This window comes from Pimephales promelas, chromosome 8 (genome assembly GCF_988280905.1).
Source record: "Pimephales promelas chromosome 8, fPimPro1.hap1.1, whole genome shotgun sequence".
NCBI lineage: Eukaryota > Metazoa > Chordata > Actinopteri > Cypriniformes > Leuciscidae > Pimephales > Pimephales promelas.
The window spans coordinates 747501-769430 of NC_142776.1; the positions used below are offsets into that span (position 1 = coordinate 747501).

The 21930-nt window shown below is 42.4% G+C and overlaps 1 protein-coding gene across 2 annotated transcripts in view; it reads right to left on the reverse strand.

Annotated features, from left to right (window-relative positions):
- The window catches only part of cacna1ib (calcium voltage-gated channel subunit alpha1 Ib), a 68179-nt gene that overhangs the window by 16491 nt on the left and 29758 nt on the right, over positions 1-21930 (reverse strand). The window contains exons 7-22 of one of the 2 annotated variants that reach the window (XM_089133676.1): positions 21165-21507; positions 20927-21019; positions 19255-19549; positions 18728-18972; positions 18076-18227; positions 17494-17679; positions 16603-16720; positions 14458-14613; positions 14179-14278; positions 13691-13824; positions 11805-12320; positions 9614-9714; positions 5782-5905; positions 4485-4553; positions 2340-2518; positions 18-144 (exon numbers count right to left, since the gene is read on the reverse strand). In XM_089133676.1, the coding sequence (XP_088989802.1) occupies positions 18-144; positions 2340-2518; positions 4485-4553; positions 5782-5905; positions 9614-9714; positions 11805-12320; positions 13691-13824; positions 14179-14278; positions 14458-14613; positions 16603-16720; positions 17494-17679; positions 18076-18227; positions 18728-18972; positions 19255-19549; positions 20927-21019; positions 21165-21507 (2938 nt within the window). The remainder of the gene's footprint in view (positions 1-17; positions 145-2339; positions 2519-4484; positions 4554-5781; positions 5906-9613; positions 9715-11804; positions 12321-13690; positions 13825-14178; positions 14279-14457; positions 14614-16602; positions 16721-17493; positions 17680-18075; positions 18228-18727; positions 18973-19254; positions 19550-20926; positions 21020-21164; positions 21508-21930) is intronic. The other variant, XM_039656564.2, reaches the window with a different exon arrangement.

Sequence of the window (21930 nt, forward strand, 5' to 3'; positions counted from 1 at the left end):
GTGTGAGTGAGATTAACCTGAACTCCCAGAATGCCGAAGATGATGAAGAAAGCGCAGCAGATCAAGACGATGTTTCCGATGGGCTTCAGCGACGTGATCAGGGTCTCCACCACCAGCTTCAGTCCTGGAGCGCGACTGATCACCCTGAGGAACCATGAAGAACCCAGTCAGAACCACACAGAACCGCACTGAACCACAGAGATCTGCACAGAACCACATAGAACCGCACAGAACCGCACAGAACCACATAGAACCGCACAGAACCACACAGAACCCCACAGAACCACATAGAACCGCACAGAACCACACAGAACCCCACAGAACCACATAGAACCACAGAGAACTGCACAGAACCACAGAGAACTGCACAGAACCACATAGAACCGCACAGAACCACACAGAACCACATAGAACCGCACAGAACCACACAGAACCACAGAGAACTGCACAGAACCACAGAGAACTGCACAGAACCACATAGAACCGCACAGAACCACACAGAACCGCACAGAACCACACAGAACCACACAGAACCACATAGAACCGCACAGAACCACACAGAACCACAGAGAGCTGCACAGAACCACATAGAACCGCATAGAACCACACAGAACCACATAGAACCGCACAGAACCACACAGAACCACAGAGAACTGCACAGAACCACAGAGAACTGCACAGAAACACATAGAACCACACAGAAACACACATAACCCAACAGAACCCCAGAAAACAGCATAGAACCACACATAACCACAGAGAACCACATAGAACCACAGAGAACTGCACAGAACCCCACAGAACCACATAGAACCACACAGAAACACACATAACCCAACAGAACCCCAGAGAACAGCATAGAACCACACATAACCACAGAGAACCACACAGAAACACATAGAACCACAGAGAACTGCACAGAACCCCACAGAACCACATAGAACCACACAGGAACACACATAACCCAACAGAACTCCAGAGAACTGCAGAGAACCACACAGAACCACATAGAACCACAAAGAACTGCACAGTACCCCACAGAACCGCACTGAACCACAGAGATCTGCAGAGAACCACACAGAACCCCACAGAAATGCATATAACCACAGAGATCCGCACAGAACCACATAGAACCACACAGAACTGCATAGAACCAGACAGAACCGCATTGAACCACAGAGATCTGCACAGAACCACACAGAACCCCACAGAACTGCATATAACCACAGAGATCCGCACAGCACCACATAAAACCACATAGAACCACACAGAACCACACAGAACTGCATATAACCACACAAAACCCCACAGAACTGCACAGAACCACACATAACCGCAAAGAATTGCATAGAACCGCACAGAACCACATAGAACCACACAGAACCGCAAAGAATTGCATAGAACCGCACAGAACCACATAGAACCGCACAGAACCACATAGAACCGCACAGAACCGCACAGAATTGCATAACTGCACAGAACCACAGAGAACGACACAAAACAGCATAGAAATGCATAGAACCGCACAGAGCCACATAGGACCACACAGAACTGCATAGAACCGCACAGAACCAGCCGAAACCGCCGTCCCACCAACTGCACAGACTCGACAGCCAAGAGCAGGGTATTTTAATGGTAACAATTTACAATAAGCTTAATTAGTTATCATTAGTTAATGCACTGTGAACTAACATGAACACAACGAACCGCTAGATTATTATTAACTAATATTAAGAAAGGTAAATAAACACTGTAACACATGTATTACTCATTGTTGGCTCATGTTAGTTGATACATTACCTAATGTTAACTAATGAACCTTATCGTGAAGTGCTACTGTTTTCATGCACAGTTCAGTGTTGAGTCCGTCTTCATTCACACTAGTGAAAAGAAAACTTTTATTGCACTTAAACTATCCGCATCAGTAGATTAAAATCACAGTCTCGAGGCACTGAGTTGGATGGTGAGTTTTTTTATTCATATCTATATTCTGAAGGGCAGTTCAGATTATCAGTTCACCTGATTTATACAACAATATTGTACAGATTAAGCCTGTTTGATTTATGAAGTGATTAAAAGGACAATCCTTTAGTAAACACCTTTAACTAATGTCAACAATGTCTTTCACTTATAATCTTATCACTATCCAGTGTTCATATTTCTAATCTATAAAATGTATGCAAATCAGTGCATATTTAATTCTACAATGCCTCAAATACCTAAACAAAAACAACTGTCCCGATACTGTGATTTATACCTCTGTAGAGTCACGAGCACAGAATGAACCTGCAGTCAGTGTGTGTCAGTGTGTTAAAGAAAGTGTGTGTTGTCGTGGTGACCTGAGCGGGCGTAACGTCCTCAGCAGTCGCAGCACCCGCAGCACGCCCAGGATCTTCGCCCCGCCCGCCATCGACACCACGATGTCAATCAGAGACACGAAGACGAGGAAACCATCCAGAACGTTCCAGCTGCTGCGCAGATACGCTCGATCGCCCAGATACAGGCCCTTAGACACCACCTGACACACACACAGAGAGAGAGAGGACCTCGTAATGATCCATTCTGAGGTTAAGGGCCACGGAAAGACAAGTTAGACATTCTCTTTTAAAACTTCATATATATATTATAATGTTGGACCTCTGCATGATTATTTTATGAGTTTCACAGCACTCTCTGCCTTCTGTCTGCTCTCCTGACACACACACTCTCATCTGACAGTCTTTACCGCGGTACGCCTGACAGGTACAGAGAGATGTGTGTCTGAAGACCGGCACTGAGGCTTCTGTGACTCCTCACTGCAGTGTTTACCCAGCATGCACTGCGTCTCCAGCTTTCTCATTGGCTAAATGATCTAAATGAGCGTTAATGAAGCGTAATAGTCATTACTAGGGTGCTTCGGATCTTAAAGTGACAGCAGCCTAATAAACCGTTAATGTAAATCAAAGAACAAAAGAAAAAGAAAACATCTGAGTAACTTTTGTAGATTTAATAAGGGTTCATCTACAGTGGTCAACATTTAAGACCTTTCATTAAAGTTATACATGAATTAGTGACTCTTTGATCCACCTCAAATGTTGACTACTGTAGATTTAATTCATAATGTATGCTGTGAAGACTATGGAAGCTTGTTTCCGCCACTGAATGAAAAATATAAAAGGTAATTGCGACTTTTTATCTCACAATTCGGACTTTTTATCTCACAATTGTGAGTTTACTTCTCGCAATTCTGACATTATTTCTCAGAATTGCGAGATGTAAACTCGCAATTGTGAGAAAAAAAGTCACACTTCTGTCTTTTTTTCTCAGAATTCCGACTTTATATCAGACAATTCTGACTTTATATCTCGCAATTCTGACTTTATATCTTACAATTCTGACTTTATATCAGACAATTCTGACTTTATATCTCGCAATTCTGACTTTATATCTTACAATTCTGACTTTATATCAGACAATTCTGACTTTATATCTCGCAATTCTGACTTTATATCTCGCAATTCTGACTTTATATCTCGCAATTCTGACTTTATATCTCGCAATTCTGACTTTATATCAGACAATTCTGACTTTATATCAGACAATTCTGACTTTATATCTCGCAATTCTGACTTTATATCTCGCAATTCTGACTTTATATCTCGCAATTCTGACTTTATATCTCGCAATTCTGACTTTATATCAGACAATTCTGACTTTATATCTCGCAATTCTGACTTTATATCTCGCAATTCTGACTTTATATCTCGCAATTCTGACTTTATATCAGACAATTCTGACTTTATATCTCGAAATTCTGACTTTATATCTGGAAATTCTGACTTTATATCTCGCAATTCTGACTTTATATCTCGCAATTCTGACTTTATATCACACAATTCTGACTTTATAACTCGCAATTGCGACTTTATATCACGCAATTCTGAGAAATAAAGTCAGAATTGTGAGATATAAACTCGCAATTGTGAGAAAAAAAGTCAGAATTGTGAGAAAAAAAGTCACAATTATTTATTATATTTTTTTATTCAGTGGCGGAAACAAGCTTTCATAGAAGACTGAGAAGTGATTGCTAACTTTAATCAATTTCTGTAGAAAATTTAAATATATAGTTTTTAATGTTTTTTCAACATTAATTTGTAGATTAACTGTGGAATTATTAAAATATAAAATGTTAGCTTTAATGTTAGGTGCGATTAATTACACAAAATGAAATTAATTTGATTTAATCGACTGACACAACTACTGTTTATTTGTACTTGCATTATACCCTATCTATCATGTGTGCCATCTTTCATTTTATTTAATATAACATTAAACCAGTGTTGAGATTAATGAAGAGGAATAATCAGACGGATTGCATGCTTTTAATCTTATTCTGTTTTTATGCACTTTATTAATTATGATTAACTGCCCTTTTTATCTAAATGAGCAGCGTAAGATTTTTCAGGATAGAAACACACACGTGAAGTGCTCAGGGGAGACGTTACCTTGACTGTCATCTCGGCCACAAAGATGGCAGTGAAAACATAGTTGGAGATGGTGAGGAAGACTCGCTCCTGACGGGAGAGAGAGAGAGAGAGAGAGAGTAAGGCAAGGCAGCGCGAGGTAATGATACAGCGGCACCAGAAATGTCAAGCTAAGAATGAGATGTGAGACTTCTACATTACAGGGGTAAAATATCCTGTGATTATTACGCTTGAAATGTCACAGCAGTCCTGCTGGAGTTCACAGATTTAACACAGCCGACCGAGCCTCTACACGGACACATAACCAGATAAACCGCTCTCATACACTGATTAACTGCTGCAAAATCTATAAATCATTTTCAGTTGAATATCTTTATGCATTTGTTTGATTTGTACCCAGTTAGGACATGATGGTATACTAACAATATTGTTTTACATAGTTAATCAATCTGTGAAATGCTTATAGATTATTAAAGTCCCCTGTGGTGTAAATCCAGCGTTTAATGTTGTTTGTGTGTGTGTGTGGTGTGTTTAATCCGCTTTAACACACACCGTGTGTAAGTTGATAAGAGTATTTCCTCCTTAAAACTGCAGTGAACCAAAGAAACACGCTGTGAAATCGCTGGTGTTTCTGACGTCACAAACTCAGATCAACGTGTGATCGTCAACCAGTGGAGCTCTGAGTGAGTGGGGGCATTTGCATATTCATAGAACCACGCATACTAAATGAGGCGAGGGTGTCGAGTTACATTCAAGATATTAAGACATGAAGAATATTATTTCAAGGAAAAAACATTTATATATGTCATTTAGGTGATCAAAGATGAATTTCAAGGGATAAAATGATCGACTACAGGGGAACTTTAAATGTTGATAATAATAATAATGTTGATAATCTTTCAAGCCTGCTGTTTTACTGTCAGTTCCCATCATTTTGAATGGAAATAAATGGTGTACTGACAGTATTGCTTTACATACTTAATGTACATAGAATCTGTGAGATGTTTATAGATTATTTTAACTTTTGTGGAGCTCAATAAAACATATTTTTAAATATTTTTTCAAGTTGCCGGACATTTATTCGTTTCCAACTAAAAGGAAGATTCTATATATTGTAAATCGATCTTTGCGGTGGAATTAAACCTGCCGCTTCTCCTCTATGAAGCTCCAGCTCACGTGACAGGGGTTTTCTTCTTTTTTTTTGTGACAGTGTTCATGCGGAGCTGCAAATCAGTGTGTCACTACGGCGAGACGAGTCGTGCTGACTCAAGCTGTGAGCCGTGTGTGTTTGTATGTGAATCTGAGTGATGAGACGTACCAGACTGCCCTGGTGGATTCTGGGTCTCTCCAGAGCCACTGTGATGCAGTTGAGGAAGATGAAAGCAAGAACCACATAGTCAAAGAGCTTATGAGCGATGATGGTCTGACACATCAGACGAAACCTGCAGAGAGAGAGAGAGAGAGAGAGAGAGGCTTGACACATCAAGTCGCCAAATCAAGGGTCATTTGGGCTGTAAATTAGTTTTTATTTCCATGTCATTTCACTTAGTTTCCAATGGGGTTAGAATCGTTCCATTTTCCCAAATAAATAGATTGAGATTGACAAATAAATGTTAAAAGTTTCACAAAAATGACTAAAATTCACAAATAAATAAATTATATTTGCAAATAAAAAAATATACAAATGTGTCTGACATTAATTAGCTAATCGGTTCCTGTGTGTGTCCACATGTATTGATCAGTCTTGATCCACAAATAAGTGGACTCCACCCACTTTCTACTTCAGCCTATCAGATAACAGCCATGTCTGCTGACCAATCATTGCACTTTCTCGCTCTATCCAATAGCGATTTGCTTAACAATCAGGGGCGGTCTAGCCCTGAAATAACTTTACTCATTCTTCTGCATTGGCTCAAGTAGAAAGAATAAGGCCCATTAAATTGATAAAGTAAAAGATGTTTAAAATGTGGATTTTGTTAGAGCATTAGTTCCCAATCTTTTGAGAAACAGCGCTTCACGTCTCTGTTATGGGAACAGCACATTATGGAAATGTCACGTTATTCATTCTTTATCAAATGCATGGAAGCGATTCACAAATCAATGCCAGGCAGAGTAGTGTTAGTGACAAAACACATTAGTAAAAGTTTTATTTTATTTATTTATGAAATTTGTGAAAATCTTTTCATTTATTTGTGTATCATAATCTATTTATTTGTGAATCTGATTATTTTTTTCTGAATCTCTCTGCATTTATTTGTGAATCTCAATCTATTTATTTAAAATAATGCAACAATTCTAAGCCCATATTGATCCTTCCACCAGTGCGTCGGCTCGGCTCTGATCTCTGAGCATTAATCTGCACACATGCTGTGAGTCACTCACCGTGTCAGTGTGTGTGTGTGTGTGTGTTTCTCTGGAGACCTGCACATGTGAGATCTGTCATGAGCCGCAGCAGGAGTTGAGACGGACATGCGAGACTCTTCCGACTCGACTCAGATCTCGGTCTCAGAGAGGCCTTGTGTTTCATTCGAAAGCGCATCTTTTGGCCTTCCGTTCACACTGAGACGGCCTTATATTAATGAAAACGCTCTCCGCAGTGGATACATTGGAAGACAGTGTTTCCGTGTTGTAGTGTGGACTGTCAAAACGCAGGTATTCAAAAGCGATGATGTAAGTATAGTCATGTGACGTTTATTGTGCCAACAGATATTGATGTTTATAGCGGTTTTGTGCCTGTTATGTGCGGTTCACTTTCACACTGTTGCTGAAATATGTAACTTCACACACTCTTCATATCTTGAAACACAAGAACAGTTTTATGCTGCGTTCATGTGCTGTGGTAATTATGCACTGTAAAAAATGATTTTTTGGTTAAGTAAATACTAGTGAAAAAACCCAATGTAATTTACTTGAAAAAGTTAGTTCAGGCAAGAATTTAAAAAACTAAGTAAATTCCATATCAGTACTTATTTCAAGCGAGTATAAATGAAAGTGTAAATATAAACTCAATAAAATTAAGTAAAAATTACTCAACTTTTCTGATACTGGGGTTCCCATCATGCACTGGACCTTGAATAATTAATGAGGTTCATTTTTCACTGGTTTCCAGCTGTGTTTACACTGTTTTATCATTGATTTTTGTTTTCAGTATTAGTAAATTGCCATTTTGTGACATTTCGAGTACATTTTTTGCTTAAAACGACACATTCAAACACAAAAACGATCCATCAAATGTTACCGCCATTGTGTATTGTCTACCAAGTATTGAGGTGTTTGCATTCACATAAGGCTTAAAGTCTGACATGATGTATATATAAATTACATAGATGATCTAAGTAAAGAACATACTATAAATGACTAATAAAATTCAAGATAATTGTTTTAGTGAAGTGTAATACAAAGGCAAAGGAAATCGGTATTAATCAACCTTTTACAAGCCGAGTTAAAATTACTTATTTTTTGTAAAGTTTACTTAGTTCCACATTCCAAGTAAATTTAACTTAAAGATTTCTAATTAAAGCTACTGATAAATATGTTTAGGTTTTTACTTGGCAAATCTTTGTAAATTTACTAGCATTTTCTGAGTGAGGTCGTTTAGCAAGGTTTTTTCAAGTAAATCCTACTCCAAATTTTTTACAAAAGCCGACGTGAAAAATGCACATGAACACCCCCTCATGTGGTATTTTCCACTGGGCAACTCGTAGAATATTTTGATGGACGAGTTGCCGAGATGAGATAACCTTTGATCTTTTCAAAATGGCGGAAAGCACCGCAAGAGTCGTGAATGGTCAAAATATATACTATTCATGTTCTAGAAAATATAGAGCATATTATTTACCTTTTGAGTTTTAATAAATCATTTTCTTGCTGTTGCAGATGACTTAAGCAATCTAAATTAGTTTTAGCTAAATAACAGGTCTGGATCTCCATCTTTTTACCACATTACGACAACAAAAGCACTTGAACGCAACACACTGGTAAATACCAGTTCACAAGTGGAAAATATCCTATTTCCATAGCACGAGAACAGTTTTAGTGTTTCAGACCCAACATATAATGATGAGTGAGAGCGATCGGGACCATCCGTGAATGAAGAGATATTCTGCTGAATAAAATGATCCTGTCTGAAGAACTGCGCGATTACTTTATTAGTTATGTTTCCGTCTGTATCATCTCGGAGCTTCTGTGAGGGTTTACTCATGCGCAGTAAAGGGGGATTTAGTGTTTTCCAGAAGTTTCTCATCCACACTGAGACGTCGGGAAACTCCTGAAAACGCGAGAGCGCTTTTACACGAAAACGTATCCGGATTAACGTAGACGAAGCCAGACAGGACAGCAGAGCTGGTGTTTTACGGTGACGTCTGAACGCGGTTTAGACACGACACACACATAATGACTACATTCACTAGTTCAGATCAAGCGTCGCACTGATTTAGAAAACATCAGGGGGGTAAAATCCAAAAACCAAACATTTTACTCCATTACAAGTAATCTGATCAGATCTGAGAGTCTGTGTCTGAAAGGACTAGTACCGGCGTCTTTCAAAATCGCATTAATAAATAAATATAATATAATAATATCTTTATTGTCCACCAGGGTGGAAAATTGTCTTTGGCTCAACCAGAATACATATACAGACATATAAAACACAGTCTTAAAAACACACAGATCACAAGTTCATTAAAAAAAAAAAAAAAAATAGATGAGTCACATTTCCTACTGTTGTCATTTGGATAATCTCTTCACTTGCTTGCCGAGGTGAGGATTTTAACAGCATTTGGAATAAAAGACCTCTTAAACATATTTTTATTTGCTAGAGGGGTTCTGTAACGTCTACCAGATTTCATGGGCTCAAATTGGCTAAAAAGAGGGTGAGACCTGTCTGCAAGAATAGACCCTGCCTTCTTCTTTACTTCTTTATTAGGATCAATAAAATGATATTTATTTCTAAATAACTGAGAATGATTTAAGACATTAAGACTCTTATAGACTTTAAAGTATGATTTATGAGTATTCAGTTTAACTCGAGTACAGCACGGATTCCCTATATAATACATCAGTACAGTAGAGAAGGACGTTTACTCTCATCATTCGGTCCATCAGAACCACTGAACAGATTTGGACAGAATGATCTTTCAGGAAATACGTACTTGTTATGGGGGGAAAATAAGTAAATGGACCAATCCTCCCTCTTCTCACACCAGTCTGGGCGATAAACCTCCATCATCTTCTGGATACGGAAACACAGGCTCTGCGTATCACACACACACACACACACACACACACACACACACAAGACTCTGGTTATCGAAGATGAAGGTAACTCTTTCCAATTAACTTTGAATAACATTTCAATTTCCCTGGGAGACATTTCCAATAAACGAGTAATATGTGAGGATTAATACATCCGTGTGACGTCCACATTCATGCGATCGGACAGTCGCTGTGCCCAGAGGAGTTGGGCTATTGTGTTTGCTGTCACTGCTCATAATGAGCTTCTTCATGTTGTTTATTCTCCACATCAGCCGCCGCTGGATTTCACTGACGAGACGTTTATTAAAAGCTGAAACGAGCCGAGTTTCTCCTCAGTCCTCCGTCAGACGGGATGATTCCCGCTCCCCAGTGAAGCGCTCTTCTAATGACACGCTCAAACTGACGCACAAAGCGTTTTTAAATCGAACTTTTAATGCTGTGAGCGTCCGGCTCAGAGAGAATATCAGGACTTTATTCACTTTCTCTGCTTCTCAGGGACAATCATCTGAATTTAGCATTATGGATTCAAGTGCATCCCTTCATCTATCAGTCTATCCTTTCATCCATCCATACATTAGTCTATCTATCCATCCATCCATCCGCTCATCAGTCTATCCTTTCGTTCATTCATTCCTCCATCTATCAGTCTATCCATACATCCACCTATCCATCTATTCATCCACCTCTCCATCTACCATCTACCTAACCTATCTATCCACCCATACATCCATCCATCCATCCATCCATCCATCCATCCATCTACCTATCTATCTATCTATCTATCTATCTATCTATCTATCTATCTATCTATCTATCTATCTATCTATCTATCTATCTATCATCCATCTGTCTACCTAACCTATCTATCCATCCACCTATCTACCTAACCTATCTATCCATCCATCCATCCACCCATCCATCCATCCATCCATCCACCTACCAATCTCCCTAACCTATCTATCTATCCATCTATCCATCCACCCATCCATCCATCCATCCATCCATCCATCCACCTACCAATCTCCCTAACCTATCTATCTATCCATCCATCCATCCATCCATCAATCTACCTATCAACATAACCCATCTATCCATCAATTCATCTGTATGTCATTCAATCAATCTGTCCATCTACCACACTAGGTATCAGTTCGTCCATCCATCCATCCATCCATCCACATATCTGACCAGATGTCTGTCCCATCTTTCTGTTTATCTGTCTATACAGATCTATCATCTGTCAATCTTTCTATATATCTCTTTTAATTTAACTATCTGTCCGTCTACATATGAAGAGTTCAGATGCAAAAGCCTCTAAATGCCATTTGAAATTCTCTTCTTTAATGATGATTTTTATCAAAATTGTATATTTAAGTTCAGTAATTTCACTTAAACAACAATTAATAGGTAATTATCATTGCCATTTAAGTGAAATCACTGAACTTAAATATACAAGCTTGATAAAAATGATCATTCTAAAAGAAAATTTCAAATGGCACTTAGAGGCTTTTGCATCTGAACTCTTCATATATATCCATATATACATCTATCTATCCATCTGTTTATCTGTCAGCCCATCAGTCCCTGACTATTCATTCATCTGTCTGTCAATCCATCGACCTATCCATCCATCCACCCATCCATCAACCCATCCATCTGTCTGTCAATCCATCGACCTATCCATCCATCCATCCACCCATCCATCTATCAACCAATCCATCTGTCTGTCAATCCATCGACCTATCCATCCATCCACCCATCCATCCATCCACCCATCCATCTATCAATCAATCCATCTGTCTTGTCAATCCATCTACCTAATCATCCATCCAATCATCCATCCATCTATCAATCCATCTGTCTGTCAATCCATCAACCTATCCATCCATCTACCCATCCATCTATCAATCAATCCATCTGTCTTGTCAATCCATCTACCTATCCATCCATCCAATCATCCATCCATCTATTAATCCATCTTTCTGTCAATCCATCTACCTACCCATCGACCCATCCATCCACTCATCCATCTCCGTATCCATATATTCACCCTCCATCCATCCACATTGTATATCCATCTACACTCACATAGTCAGTGTCTTCCTCCAGGTTGTTCTTGTCCTTGCGTGCGTTGAGCTGTGGATAAACCTCTCCCAGCAGTGGCCCCTGAGGGCCAGGAGTCTTCCCATTACAGTCCTGGTGTTCGGCTGACTCGCTCTTCATCCGGGCCAGAGGGGGGCGCAGCAGGACCTCGCTCTTCATTCGGGCCAGTGGGGGGCGCAGCAGGACCTCGCTCTTCATCCGGGCCAGTGGGGGGCGGTGCAGGACCTCACTCTTCATCCGGGCCAGAGGGGGGCGCTGCAGGACCTCGGGCAGCTCGACCGAGAGAGAGAGAGAGAGACGGGCCCGGCGGGACAGGGCGGGTGGGGGGGGCAGGAGAGACTCATGCTCCGCGGGGTGAGAGTGAACACTGCGCACACGCAAACTGCCCCCAATGCCCCCCCCGGCCCTCGGGCCTCCACTGTTCCAGCTGCACCGGCGGCTCCAGGACGGGTGAGCGGGAGGACGCCCCCAGTTGTGATATTGGGAACTGCGGCTGTGTCGCTACAGAGAGAGGAAGAAAAATCATCTATTTGAAAAATATTTGGAAAAATGAATAAATATTTGATTCCTAATGACATCTGTGTATCTATCCATGCAGCTGGACGACAGACTGGACTGGTCCAAGAACACAGATGCCCTACAGGAAGGGATCGATCTATCTATCTATCTATCTATCCATCTATCCATCCATCCATCCATTCCATCCATCCATCAGTCTATCCATCCATCCATCCATCCATCTATCTATCTATCTATCCATCCATCCATCAGTCTATCCATCCATTCCATCCATCCATCAGTCTATCCATCCATCCATCCATCCATCCATCCATCTATCTATCTATCTATCTATCTATCCATCCATCCATCAGTCTATCCATCCATCCATCCATCCATCCATCCATCCATCCATCCATCCATCCATCTATCTATCTATCTATCTATCTATCTATCTATCTATCTATCTATCTATCTATCTATCTATCTATCTATCTATCTATCTATCTATCTATCTATCTATCTATCTATCTATCTATCTATCTATCTATCAATCCATCCATTCACCTGTCGATCTATGTGAACTGCAGCTGTGGCGCAACAGAGAGAAAGGAAAATATAAAGAAACATTTGACTCCTAACGACACGAGCTGTTTAAACACTGAAAATGAGTTAACTTTAAGCAGTCGTGTGTGTGTGTGTGTGTGTGGTAATTGCCGTGGACGTGTTTCTGATCTTGCTGACTGCATTCGCTCATTTTTAGCAGCATGAGCGGTAAAAGCAGTTGCCATAGAAACTTGTGTTCTCCTCCGCTAATCTCTAATGTTGACCTCACACACCGTCCGGCTCACGCGCGTCAGGTGACGGAGCATCAGCGTTCACATCCAACGTCATTAACGAGAGAGAGTTCCGACATCATCAAGATGAGTGACTCGGGTAGAGGGAAACATCTGAAGTGAACACACACACACACATCTGTATGATTTCTGCCTGTTTTTTACAGTATTCAGCAAATTGCAAGAAATTCTTTCCCAGCACAATCTCCTGACGGCACGTGACTTCAGGAACAACAGCTCAACACACTATATTTAACCCAGGCGTTCGCTCGCTCGCTCGTCTCTCTCTCCCTCGATACACACGGCTGCCTCAATTAAAAGAGGGGTTGCTATGGAAACCCCAAAAGCCTTGGCTGAGCGTCCGACGCACATTATCAAGAGAATTTTAGTCTCTCGCAAACACACACACACACACACACAGATGAGTCTCTGCTTGAGGGATTCTCTAATAACATTTACCTGCACTAATGTTTCCTTGACTCATAACATACACACACACTCACACACACACTGAATGACTCTCAGGCATTGACTGACTAGAGAGGAGGATCTCCTGCTCAGGCAGATTGTCCTCCTCCGGTGGTTTTCCTCAGAGAAGCTGCTCCTGGTCTTCTCCTCGGCCAGCGGCTCCAGATCCAGATGCCCGTTCGCAGTGAGAGAGGGAGGCTTTTCTGGAGGAGAGAAACAGGTGTCTAATGTCTACTAATGTCTCTCGCCCTTTACAGCCACAGCGTAACTTCAGTACATCATTGACCGAATGACCGAGTGCATGTGTGATGTTTCCTGGAGACAAAAATATTTTCTGAAAACACCAAACTGCAATCGGACTGGCTTTCATTTCCAGCAACCAGTGTGCACAGGTTTATATTTAATTTAATATTGAGCTCCTGCATTCGCAGCATTATCTGAGAGCTGAACTGAGCTGGACGATTTTTGTGAAACTGACAAACATTTTTAGAGGGAAAACAGTTTCAAAGTAAATCCTACAGCCGTTTTATTTGGTTTAATATTGAGTTTGATCGTACCGGATAACGTGAGTGAGTCTTTGTGCTGTTCACTTCCTTTAGCGGAAGATCCCTCCTCATCATCATCTTCGTCATCAGAGAACGAGTGATTGGCATCGCCCTGAAAGACGGACATATTTCAGATTAGGACGTTTTTATTCCCACAGTCCCAAAGCCTTCTCTGAAGCACCTAATGCTCATCCACGACCTGTCGGAAAACACTGAAAATACCAAACACACTCATATACAGTTCAAGAACTCAGTCCTGAATCAGGGAGTGAAGGTGTGTGTGTGACTGACCTCGGCCTGAAAGCCCTCCACCAGAATGGCCACCAGGAGGTTAAACAGCACATAGTTCCCGAACGTCATCAGAGCCACGAAATACAGAGCGGCCAGAGGAGACGTGGAGGCCATGCCGTTATACAGCACCACGTTCCAGTCCTCCTGGGTCAGGATCTACACACACACACACACACACACGAGGAGAGATTCATGTCTCTGTGTGTGTGTGTGAGTGTGTGAGTGAGTGAGTCAGTGAGTGAGTGAGTGAGTGAGTCAGTGAGTGAGTGAGTGAGTGAGTCAGTGAGTGAGTGAGTCAGTGAGTCAGTGAGTGAGTGAGTCAGTGAGTGAGTGAGTGAGTGAGTGAGTCAGTGAGTGAGTGAGTGAGTGAGTGAGTCAGTGAGTCAGTGAGTGAGTGAGTGAGTGAGTGAGTCAGTGAGTGAGTGAGTCAGTGAGTGAGTGAGTCAGTGAGTCAGTGAGTGAGTGAGTGAGTGAGTGAGTCAGTGAGTGAGTGAGTCAGTGAGTCAGTGAGTGAGTGAGTGAGTGAGTGAGTCAGTGAGTGAGTGAGTGAGTGAGTCAGTGAGTGAGTGAGTGAGTGAGTCAGTGAGTGAGTGAGTGAGTCAGTAAGTGAGTGAGTGAGTCAGTGAGTGAGTGAGTGAGTGAGTGAGTGAGTCAGTGAGACAGTGAGTGAATCAGTGAGTGAGTGAGTGAGTGAATCAGTGAGTGAGTGAGTAAGTGAGTGAGTCAGTCAGTGAGTGAGTCAGTGAGTGAGTAAGTCAGTGAGTGAGTCAGTGTGTGAGTCAGTGAGTGAGTGAGTCAGTGAGTAAGTCAGTGAGTGAGTGAGTGAGTGAGTGAGTCAGTGAGTGAGTGAGTCAGTGAGTGAGTGAGTCAGTGAGTGAGTGAGTGAGTCAGTGAGTGAGTTAGTCAGTGAGTGAGTGAGTCAGTGAGTGTGTGAGTCAGTGATTGAGTGAGTGAGTGAGTCAGTGAGTGAGTGAGTCAGTGAGTGAGTGAGTCAGTGAGTGTGTGAGTCAGTGAGTGAGTGAGTGAGTGAGTGAGTGAGTCAGTGAGTGAGTGAGTCAGTGAGTGAGTGAGTCAGTGAGTCAGTGAGTGAGTGAGTGAGTGAGTGAGTCAGTGAGTGAGTGAGTCAGTGAGTCAGTGAGTGAGTGAGTGAGTGAGTGAGTCAGTGAGTGAGTGAGTCAGTGAGTCAGTGAGTGAGTGAGTGAGTGAGTGAGTCAGTGAGTGAGTGAGTGAGTGAGTCAGTGAGTGAGTGAGTGAGTGAGTCAGTGAGTGAGTGAGTGAGTCAGTAAGTGAGTGAGTGAGTCAGTGAGTGAGTGAGTGAGTGAGTGAGTCAGTGAGACAGTGAGTGAATCAGTGAGTGAGTGAGTGAGTGAATCAGTGAGTGAGTGAGTAAGTGAGTGAGTCAGTCAGTGAGTGAGTCAGTGAGTGAGTGAGTGAGTGAGTGAGTGAGTCAGTGAGTGAGTGAGTCAGTGAGTGAGTGAGTCAGTGAGTCAGTGAGTGAGTGAGTGAGTGAGTGAGTCAGTGAGTGAGTGAGTCAGTGAGTCAGTGAGTGAGTGAGTGAGTGAGTGAGTCAGTGAGTGAGTGAGTGAGTGAGTCAGTGAGTGAGTGAGTGAGTGAGTCAGTGAGTGAGTGAGTGAGTCAGTAAGTGAGTGAGTGAGTCAGTGAGTGAGTGAGTGAGTGAGTGAGTCAGTGAGACAGTGAGTGAATCAGTGAGTGAGTGAGTGAGTGAATCAGTGAGTGAGTGAGTAAGTGAGTGAGTCAGTCAGTGAGTGAGTCAGTGAGTGAGTAAGTCAGTGAGTGAGTCAGTGTGTGAGTCAGTGAGTGAGTGAGTCAGTGAGTAAGTCAGTGAGTGAGTGAGTGAGTGAGTGAGTCAGTGAGTGAGTGAGTCAGTGAGTGAGTGAGTCAGTGAGTGAGTGAGTGAGTCAGTGAGTGAGTTAGTCAGTGAGTGAGTGAGTCAGTGAGTGTGTGAGTCAGTGATTGAGTGAGTGAGTGAGTCAGTGAGTGAGTGAGTCAGTGAGTGAGTGAGTCAGTGAGTGTGTGAGTCAGTGATTGAGTGAGTGAGTGAGTCAGTGAGTGAGTGAGTCAGTGAGTGAGTGAGTCAGTGAGTGAGTGAGTTAGTGTTACTACTATGTCTCTCTCTCTCTCTACCTGAAACACAGTGACGATCGCCCACAACAGAGAGTCAAAGTTCTTCCGGTCTGGGACTGTGTCTCCAGTGTCGGTCTTCAGACTGAACTTACAGCCGAATATATGCATTCCCAGAATACTAGAGAGAGAGAGAGAGAGAGAGAGAGAGAGAGAGAGAGATTCAAAAATCCTTTATGTTACTAGAAAGACTGATTTCAGGTCAGTCCCTCGACTACAAAAAATGATGTTCTTCCTCACTATTTCTCTCTTGTTCTCCAGCACAAGAATCCAAACATTCAAGATACATTTACTGAAGAAGAAAATTAACTGAAGATATGAAGTCAGATATTTACATGACAAGACAAACCTCTTCACTCTCGTTTACTAGCAAATTGTTTCATTATTCTGATTATGCGCCAAAAATTATGGCTATTTTTGCACAGATACACAATTGAGTGTGAACGGACACGCTTTAATCTTTTTTTTTCGCTTGCGTGTCTAAAGTGTCTTCATACAATGATTTCATCCATCGATACACTGCATTATATTCATGTCATGCAATGCTGTCAACACGAACTCTTCACGACCCCTAAAATCTGACGCTGATTATGAGTCTGTGCATGAAAACATCATCCATGTCTGTCACAAACACACTATTGTCAATATTGTCTATATCTTATAAATCTTATTATGTGGTGAATGTACACACAGTCAAGGACGTCTCTTCAGTTGCATGTCTCAAAATGCCCTTGAAGAGGGAAACACACACACACACACACACACAGATTCACGTTTTTGAGGTTCACACGGAGATGATCACGTTTTTCAAAAATGTTCATATCTTGCACTTTGGATCCTGTTTCAAAGTTTGCGTTCTGTATAAATAAGGGTGACACACACACACACACACACCTGAAGATGAAGATGAAGAGCATGAGGAGCATGCAGAACGTGGCCACGTTGTCCATAGTCTTCATCAGAACCACCAGCTGTCTGCGCAACGCCGGCATGAAGCGAACCAGCTTTAACACACGCAGCAACCGGAACGTCCTCAGCACCGACAGACCTCCGTCAGACTGACCCACGATCTCACACACACTGCACACACACACACACACAGAGAGAGATGGAGGTAATTGTGATGCTTGTGTTTTGGTTCAAGCTCTTCTATTCATCTGCAAAAACACATTACTGAAAACAGTATTATCTTTCCTTGTTGATGCAAACAAAGATTGAAAGATGAGGTGAAGTCAGTACGATTTCTTTTAACAAAATTATTACCTTTATTCAGCAAGAAAACATTAAACTGACCAAAAGTGACAGTAAATATATGTATCTATTTGTATTTCAAATAAATGCTGTTCTTTTCATCAAAGAATTCTGAAAAACCAAATGTACGACCAAAATATGAAGCAACACAGTGGTTTTAAAGTTTTTCCACGGCTCGTAAGTGTGACGTGTTTATCTAGAGCGCAGCGGGTGTCTCGCTGGTACCTGATGATGACGATGATCCCATCAAAGATGTTGTAGGGATTGCGCAGGTATTGAAAGCCACCGAACGCCGTGAGCTTCAGGATCATCTCCAGAGCAAACATACTGGTGAAGACGATGTTACAGATCTCCAGAACATTAGTGAGCTCGTCTGGCTGGACACACACACACACACAGAGAGAACAAGAGCATGAAACACACCATTAACTGAAGTAATGAAAGATCATCAGCTGATATCCTCCGGTCAGTGATGCTCTGGGCTGAGCTTTAGCTTTAGCTTTCATCATAATGTACATCCAACCGGTCGTTATCTCCCGACGGAGATCAGGATCAAGTCTTCATCAGCCTGAAGGGGTTTATTCTGAGATAACAACCGGCTGGATGTAGGCTACATTATCCGTTTATTACACAGACTCTTGCCACATTAGTAAATAATTTGACAGGAAATATTGATCTGAGTTCAAATATTTCATTAGGCCTTTAAACGCAAAGCTTGCGCGGAGAGAGCGGTTTCAGCGGCGAGATCAAACTACACGGAATAATATACCGCTGGATGAGTGATTGACCAATCAGAATCAAGTATTCCACAGAGCCGTGTAATAAGTCTATATAAAAACCTCCTGTATGTGTGTATGTGTGTGTGTGTGTGTGTGACCTGTTCATGGTGCTCAATGCCCATGCTGATGGTGTTGATGAGGATGGCCACCATGATTCCTCTGTTGAAGTATTTACTCTCCACGATGCCCCACAGTTTGACCCTCGTCTCCGCCCACAGCTCTTGGCTCCACCCCCGACCTGCCCCCTTCTTCTCTGCTGCCTCCTCCTCTGTCTCCTGATTGGCTGCTGATGCGGGAGGTGTGGTTCCATCTGCGGTGCAGTGAGAGAAGTGCTCAGAGTTCCCTTACAGAACACAAACATATGGGAACATGACACAATATATAGCATAATACATTTCCATATATGGGGAACTAGTGATTATGTATACTGCAATATGTGCATTGACCATGTATTACTATATATTAATACATTTAAAACATTAATAAATGAGGACAAAAACATTCCTTATGTATTATTCAGTACATTTTCAAAAATACTGTTAAATCATTTAATTTATTGATCATTCATATGTTGGGAAATATATCACTCCATCATGTGACTGTTCAGTCCCTCTCCTCTTCTCACCCTGTTGCTGGAGGCTGTTTCTCCTTCCGTTGGCGTGTGTTTTCTGCAGTGTGTGTGTTCGGCAGAGCGCTCCGAGGAACGCGGCGAGGCGTCGGCGAGTCTTGCGGAGCACGTGGCAGACGAGCTGGAAGAGCTCCTCGTAGCAGTCGCCAGGTTCGGCCCGCGAGGCCAGTGTGCTGGAGGACAGACAGGCGTCTCTCTGCTCCTGCATCAGCTGGTGCTCGCGCTGCTTCGTCTCCGAGAACTGAGTCGCTATGACGACCAGACACAGGTTTATCATGAAGAAAGAGCCCACCTGTGGAGTTAGGCAGCGATCCAGAGAGAAAGACAGTCAAAACGGAGACCCGTCTCACTGCAAACACACACCTGTCTCACTGCAAATACACTCCTGTCTCACTGCAAACACACTCCTGTCTCACTGCAAACACACACCTGTCTCACTGCAAACACACACCTGTCTCACTGCAAATACACTCCTGTCTCACTGCAAATACACTCCTGTCTCACTGCAAACACACACCTGTCTCACTGCAAACACACACCTGTCTCACTGCAAACACAGACCTGTCTCACTGCAAATACACTCCTGTCTCACTGCAAATACACTCCTGTCTCACTGCAGACACACTCCTGTCTCACTGCAAACACACACCTGTCTCACTGCAGACACACACCTGTCTCACTGCAAATACACTCCTGTCTCACTGCAAACACACACCTGTCTCACTGCAAATACACACCTGTCTCACTGCAAACACACACCTGTCTCACTGCAAATACACACCTGTCTCACTGCAAACACACACCTGTCTCACTGCAAATACACACCTGTCTCACTGCAAACACACACCTGTCTCACTGCAAACACACTCCTGTCTCACTGCAGACACACACCTGTCTCACTGCAGACACACACCTGTCTCACTGCAAACACACACCTGTCTCACTGCAAACACACACCTGTCTCACTGCAAATACACTCCTGTCTCACTGCAAATACACTCCTGTCTCACTGCAAACACACACCTGTCTCACTGCAAACACACACCTGTCTCACTGCAAACACAGACCTGTCTCACTGCAAATACACTCCTGTCTCACTGCAAACACAGACCTGTCTCACTGCAAATACACTCCTGTCTCACTGCAAACACACACCTGTCTCACTGCAAATACACTCCTGTCTCACTGCAAATACACTCCTGTCTCACTGCAGACACACTCCTGTCTCACTGCAAACACACACCTGTCTCACTGCAAACACACACCTGTCTCACTGCAGACACACACCTGTCTCACTGCAAATACACTCCTGTCTCACTGCAAACACACACCTGTCTCACTGCAAACACACACCTGTCTCACTGCAGACACACACCTGTCTCACTGCAAATACACTCCTGTCTCACTGCAAACACACTTGACAAAACAGGTAGAAACCTCTGCTGGGTTATTATGGGATGGCCATGTAAGAAACTACAAACTGAATGTCTCGGGAATATTTGCATCTATTAATAGTAAAATCAGGTGAACTGACTCAATAAGCTGGTTAAAAATATCAGACAGGCAATATCAGTAAAATGAATCATCAGCATGTCAAATATATTGCTCTTAGAACTGACTCATAAATCTGTGTGAGATTGAGTGTGTGTGTGTGTGTGTGTGTACTTACAATAATCAGCAGAATAAAATAGATGAAGTTGTAGAATGAGTGAGCGTCCATGACGTAATACATGATTTCCACCCAGCCCTCCAGAGTAATAACCTAAACACACCATCATTAGCAGAAAAACACCTCACACAGTTATTCTCTGGGAAAAGATTTCTCTTCCAATAAGTCCAAATTTGGCACAAAGCACATCAATCACATCATACGAGCTGCGGCTCCGCAGTCTCCCGGGACAAAATACCTGAAAAATGACGATCCAGGCGTATCCGATGTTGTCGAAGTTGATGGCTCCTTTGTGCGGGTTCTTGTGTCCGGTGTGGCAGTGTGTGTAGTAGCGGTTCCAGTTGACGCAGAGTCCGGGTACGAAGGCGCTGGCGTTGATGAAGGGTTCGGTCACGAGACCCAGAGCCTGATGATGTAGGAGATCATCCACGTCCAGACAGCACTGATGTCCCGAAACACGGCGAGCCGGAACGTCTGCACACGACATGATCCCGTTATCCTGAGGCAGAGAGCAGATGAAGGGCCGCTCGTCTTCCTCGTCGGGAGAGTAATACGGGGCGGGCAGTGCCACACCTGTAGAGCTGAGAGGAACAACACACCAGCTTAGGCCATCATCTGAACTCCACACAGGAGACGCGAGTCACAGACTTTCGGATCGGCAAGATTTTTAATGCTTTTAAAAGAAGTCTCTTCTGCTCACCAAACCTGCATTTATTTGATTAAACACGCACAGTAATATTGCTAAATATCATGACAATTTAAAATAACAGTTTTCTATAAGAAAATGATTTTATTCCCATGATCAAAGCATCATTACTCCAGTCTTCGGTGTCACATGATCCTTATTATACTGTATGATAAATGAAGTATTTCTGTGGAATATAAAGAGAACAGAAACACACAGCGATGGTTTAACAGAGCCGAGAGGGTCAGAGGTTTTATTAGCGATTCCTTCTCTACGATCACACAGGTGCCATCGAGACGCTTTTAATAAAGCCGAGAGA